Raw genomic sequence first — 6,449 nt, forward strand, 5'->3', positions numbered from 1 at the left:
AACGAATGTTTTACGTTCGTGCGATGGAAAGAATAATTTCACTCGGTGACAGATTGAATGTTCTATTCCACTCGGCTTCGCCTCGTGGAATAGAACATTCAATCTGTCACCTCATGAAATTATTCTTACCATCGCACTCACAAACATTCGTTATTTGTATACTGTCTCATTAGATGGAATTTTTTGCGTCGGGGTGATGTAAATCAAATTAGGTTTTGCCCTTCACCGACGTATATAAACACTGTATACTCAGTGTGTTACCTCCCGAGTGAAAGTTGGAAAAAATCACTCGGGTGGGGCTCGAACCCACGACCTCCTGCTTTCTAGTGAAGATGTCTTACCACTCGACATCCGAGCTAACGGGATCGGTTGGCTGGTTCGAATCTAATGTACATAGCAGCGGGTACCGCATTAACTATTCATAAGATGGATTTTTTTTTTCTGTCTCAGTTATTAAACATCGTTGTATCGTTAAGTGCGCGGATGAGTGACATATTGATGTTTGGACACTTTTTACTTTGGCTGCCATCTTTTTAACGTTGCCACGATTTGTACCACGGTTTGTGCCAAACAAAGTATTTGGTAAATTTCCTTGCATTGAACCTTACATGATAATAGAGATTGCTGCCACAGGTTTTATGTTCAGATGTATATCTTTGTAAATTTAGACTTTTCGATGGATTAAATAATATTTTTGCCATTTCGGATAATTATTTTAATATGCCATACTTTAAAATGTATATTATATTAGTCATGATCCGGGTGCTAATGCCCAACTTGTTCAACCCACAACACGATTAATAAGTAAACATGTGATGAAATAAATAAACATTAGTCGTTATTTACTTATTCGGTTCATGTTAATTAATGTTTAACTCTGCAAGGACAATATGTCGCCTCCGAAACTAATAACTCTCGGGCACGAAGAAGTGGGTATACTATAATGGCTGGATTGAACAATTGTAGTTGTGTGTCTTATCTGTGTGACGTCACAAAAGTGTGGACCTTATTAAACTAAATAGGGGTAATTCTATCAAACAAACACGCTTGAAATACGAAAAATGATGTGCCTACCCGGATGTTCTCAGGTACGAAAGCAAACAAGTTGCTGCTGCATATACCGGCTTTTCCACCCCAAAGAGAGATAAGATCCCAAGAGATATACAGATACATATAAACACTATTTCAATATAATGACTTATGAGGCAATACTGTTGACTTCTGAAAATATGAAAATGCAGTCACGGCATAAAACGACAAAACATCGCATCGCAGATAACAGAAAGTAGATGCAAACGCGTGGAAGAGGTAGCGCTCTGCTTAGGACAAAAGTAGATCACACAACAAGTCAGCAATATGGCGAAACAATCGAAGTCGCACTCATTTTGTGGTCGTCTGTGTAACTGTGCCTTCCTCAGGGGAATGTTGGTCCGTGTGCTGTTTGGTTGCCACAACTTCGCCTGTGTTGCTGTGTTTTCGTTAGATCCTTGCCGGGGTGTTTCTGGTGCCATTTGGCCGTTTATTGTCTATGGTGTCTTTATGGGCCTCCTGTTAATGGATGCATTCTGGAGCCTCCGAGATCCCCAGAAGGGCCAATGCTGTAAAGTGTGAGTTTTCAGTGTTTTATACTCCGATAACTGTGAAAAATCCAAAGAAGAAAAGTTCAGGGCTATGCCTTTTTAAAAGCATCTTTATGTAAAGATGTTTTTGCGTGGCTTTTAGATTTAACTCGGAATTGACAAAACAAAAACAGGAGAAACAATTAAAATTAAAGAAATCTCTCCCTCGTTTGCAAAGTATCTGATATTCAGCGTAGGTCAGACATGAAAACGATCTTTGACGTTTTTAAAACCAAAACCTCTATAATTGCGAAAATGAGAATCGCTCTAAACGATTTGAAATACAAGAGTAAAACAGGCTGTACGTGAAAATCTCGAATCCAGAAAAAAAAAACAATTAGAAAATAATAATAAGTTCGTGTATTTAAAAATAAAAGACACGTAAAACAAAAGGAAACTAAGAACATAATTTGTTCCCTTTGTAGCTTTTCACCGACCATTGCGCTGTATGTTACGTTCACCGTTCCTTGGGTTTGGTTTCTGGAACTGGCAAAATACGATCGAAGCCATATTAAGCTTACTCCGTGCAGCACGTTGATGGTGAATGATGACTCCTGGAATGACATGGTATAACATTATTTTCTTCTCTCCAATTTTTCTAATCAACTTAAATGGTTTTTAAATTTGACTAATTTGTTGGACTTTTTTCTGATTTTTTTTTTTTTTGAGAAGCCTGCAATTTCAGTTAGCAACTAACAAGAATCTAACATTCGACAGGGTATTTTAAATATGGATTATGTCCCCCTTGCACAGTGGCGGCTCTAGTGATTGCACCCCCTCCCCCCCATCCCCACCCCACCGTACCCCACCCCTCCCTGTTCAGCCGCTGAGTAATGTCATGATACAAGTAAAGTAGGGCCAAAAGCTATCAATTGAATAGTAATGCTCCCTTGATTTATTCTCAAATTGCCTTGGAATGCAGGAAAAAATCATACATTTCGGGGGTTTTAAGGGGCATGCCCCGGACTCTCTAGCAAGGCGTGTCTTCACTCACCCCTCCCTCTCTATGTCAACACCACCCCCACCTCCCTGTTTCTTGAAAGCTAGATCCGCCCCTGGTGAATCTGAGGATGGTAACTGTCCTTGTTGCCCTTATCTGGTTCATCGCATTATTACTTCTGTTTTTTGGACAGCAGTTAGAATAATCTTTCAGATGTCCAATACCCAGATTTTGTTTTCGATCTCCTGTGCAGATGTGTCGAAATTATTTTGTTCAAATACCACCTAAATCATCATGTGACGTCGTTGATAAAATAAATGGGCACAAGTTGAACCGGTTTCAAATTAGGTTTTTAATTGTACATTTCCATTTTTGAATCATGATGCTTAACGATTTATTTATATATTTCCTTTTTTTCTATTTTCTTCCATCCGTCATTCTCCGCGATATGCTGATGCAAATGGAAACACCGAAAAAGGATGAAAACACAACCTTGAAATGGAACAACACTGAATTTTTTTGGGTAAACGTATAACCATTGTTATTTGATGCAAGTTTGGGTAGAATCGTCACACAAGTACAGTATGTCGCAAATGTTAAAAAAAAATAATAATTACCGATAATTGGATATGAGGGAGACATTCCCATAGACTTGTGCACACATGTTTTTCCCAACTTTAATGACCCCTGACCCCAACTTGACCTTATCCTACCCCCACGAATTTCGGTATTTTTACTAATTGGACCACGAGCAATCGATCTAGCCTATTTGCAACAATGAAATGTTGCCTCTTGGGGCTGTGGAATAAGGGAGACATTGAAATGTCTCTCCAATCCGACATGTCTCCCAGAGGTATAACTTATGACGCTAAAATACGTGTCTCCCAAAGGTTATACTCGTCCTTATAACGATAAGAAAAACAACTGGAAATGTCTAGTTGTTTTTATTGTCATTATTTTGGGGGTACATGTAATATGAATAATTTTAATGGAGACTTTGTCAGTGTCTCTCTCATATAACTATTCGGGCCCAGGGTGGCCAGCCAATACGTCTCCTTGCTCCTTGCTGACTTACTCACTGTCACTTGTGACTGAGACTTGCAGAAATTTCTCATTGGCCCAAGTACTTGACTCAAACGTTTACGTAGACCCCTCCCCTTCTGTCGTCGCGTTCTTCATTTGTTTATATTGAGATGCATACAGTACTATTTCTAAATCTCTATTAAGTCTCTTATTCGAGTTACGTCACACAGACGACCAGTTGGCCTATACACCAACTATTCCTACCTTTTTTGTGCAGGATATCTTCCCTGATTTGTCGTTCCCAGAAAGTTCGGACATCCTGCTCCAGGCGATGATTATGATTCTCATCATTGGGCGGTGGCTTCTCCCTCAAAGCAAACTGTCACGTGATCAGCTCCTGCAACTGCTGCTGATGCAGATAGGCATAGCGGCTGATAGTCTAGAGTTTCTCACCGACACTTTGGCGACTGAACTGATGGACCAGAAGGGAGTCATCTTGGTTCTGAGCTTCTGGAGTTGGAGTCTTCCCCAATTCACCCTGACGATGAACCTTACGAAAACGAAGAAATTCAGAGCCACGGCCAGACAAGAAAACCCCAAGTGTTACACTGAAGAGTGTAAGGACTTTTACGAATGGCCCGACCTCTTCTTTGCCACTGAGATGTGGTCCATATTTCTGAATATTCTCATGCAAGATTTGCCCTTCTTAGTGGTCCGCCTGTACCTCATCGGTTCGTCAATATCAGTGGTGATAATAAACCAGCCGATATTGTACTTCGTCGCCAAGAATGTCATGGTCATTCTCGTGCAGTCGTATCGGATGGCAGCCATCGTGGCCGAGAACCGAAGCAAGAGGGCGTTGTGGCAGGCGTTTATCCTGGGTAGCACGGAGAACTCTTCGAAGACCCATCCAGGACTTGAGGTGTCTCCAAAGGAAGATCCGCAGGAGCTCATCCGAGCTCAACCGGGCGTTTATGAATATGCGTGGTATGTCAAAGCTATGATTCTTCAATTTGCGAAAGAACGGCTTAACCCCATTTCGCCACGCGAAAACGGGTCTCAGATATAAATAACAATTTCAAAGCAATTGTTCAAACTCGCCTTGACTTTAAACTTTTTTGGTTATACATTCAAAAGGTTTGTCAACAGTTATTACAAATATTTCCTATGAAATGGACTGGAGTTTCTTCTATATATGTACTTGGCCTTCAAAAGCTTTACCACACACACGCACACACACCAGCAAGTTTGTTTGGTACAAATCGAGGATTTTGTATTGTTCCTCATCGTCGATTCTTTATTTCAACAGCTCCCATCGGTTTTGTACACGTTTTCTAATCGAGGACGTCCTCAATTCCTGTCCTCAATTACTCGGGGATGCTTCACATGTGTTCCGATTTACACCATAAACAAACACGCATGCTCATACAGACACGCCCAATGGGGCGCTAAATAAAACGTCGGGCTAGGAATTCAGACGAGACGCACTTCAATCAAAAATCCATTTGTTGACTTTTGTAAAGCATTAAATATTAACTTTTCGAAGTACCATCTGCCGATTGGAGCGCTGTTCAAACCCGACGATAATGCACACTAAGGACAATGTATGTTGCTTTTCAGGGCAATACATGCACGAAATAAAAATAAAGGCACAAAAAAGGGACCTTTTTTTATTAAAGGGCACTTGTTCAGAAAAGAAGGGCACTTATTAACAAAAGAAGAACACTCTTTACAAATATGGGGGGGTAAGCGCTGGTGAGAAAAGACATTTGGATGGAAAAGTGCAATCTTTACACAATATTGGTAAACACCCCCCCTCCCCCCCCCCCCCCCCCCCCCCCCCCCATGGCTACGAGTATGCATAGGTACCTAACTGATTCAACCGTTACGGATTGGCGCATTATTGTTTATATCTTGATTATATCGGTGACTTGTCGGCGTACACATCCTGGTTTGATTCTATTGTATTATTAGTTGCATGCATTTTCATTTTAGTTTTGTGAGATTTTTGCTTTCTTTGGGGATAACCGTCAACATTTGGTAGCAAGAAAGGAATTAATATAATATTTCATGGTATCGGATTAAAGGGTAACTATTCATTGAAAAATAATTAATTAATTTAACACCACTGTTGGTACCTGTGTACATTTTGATTCCAGTGTTTTTGGGATACAAATTTTGATGCTTCAGCCAAAAAAGTAGCAATTATGTTTAGCTGGTGTAGGTCTTTATATGTATCTAGTAGTGTTTCTCCAAAGTGACTTTAAAATGCTTTTCTTGTCACTGTAGTGACATGTATATAATTAATTGTTTGTACTTACAGCTCTAACAGGCGTTCCATACAAACAAGTATGTTAATAAGTTTTGGTTGTCATAGGCACCAGAGTTCACTCTCGCTGTGCTGCGTTTGCGCAGTGTGACATGTATGTGATCTCTTACTTATCTTTTTCATTCTGCTTTGTGCAAGTTGTATTCCAATGTTGAAAGTTTCCTCAAAAGTTTTATTCAGTCAATTGATGTGTGTTTAAGCCTACTGACGTTCCAGAAGTTTGTTAATCATTGGATAGCAGGTGCATGACGAACTTGTGAACAACCAACATTTTGTGTGCCGTTTTTCACGATATTCAAGAACAGACACGAGGCTTCATAAACAGTAGTAGAACTCATTTCGGGAGAAAACACACATCGCTACACTACTGTGTTCAAGCTGTAAATGTAAGATAAATGTCAGGTATATGCAGTTTTCATGCTTATGTTGGCCAATTACCAGCTGTATTATATACTACATGCAGTATCCTACGGGAAGTCAAGTCCAACTTTGGTTGATTTACTCAAGGAAGGATATTGTGTGCGTTGTGGGTCAAAAT

General features: G+C 40.1%; 1 protein-coding gene across 1 annotated transcript; it reads left to right on the top strand.

The window, feature by feature from the left end:
* Positions 1-3,913: 3,913 nt before the first annotated feature.
* On the top strand, positions 3,914-4,651 carry LOC119741306 (transmembrane protein 26-like). Its single transcript, XM_038217057.1, has one exon. It carries the CDS (start codon positions 3,914-3,916, stop codon positions 4,649-4,651), a length of 738 nt encoding a protein of 245 aa, XP_038072985.1.
* Positions 4,652-6,449: the final 1,798 nt, after the last annotated feature.

The sequence above is a fragment of the Patiria miniata genome, unplaced genomic scaffold, assembly GCF_015706575.1.
Source record: "Patiria miniata isolate m_02_andy unplaced genomic scaffold, ASM1570657v1 HiC_scaffold_5, whole genome shotgun sequence".
Lineage (NCBI taxonomy): Eukaryota > Metazoa > Echinodermata > Asteroidea > Valvatida > Asterinidae > Patiria > Patiria miniata.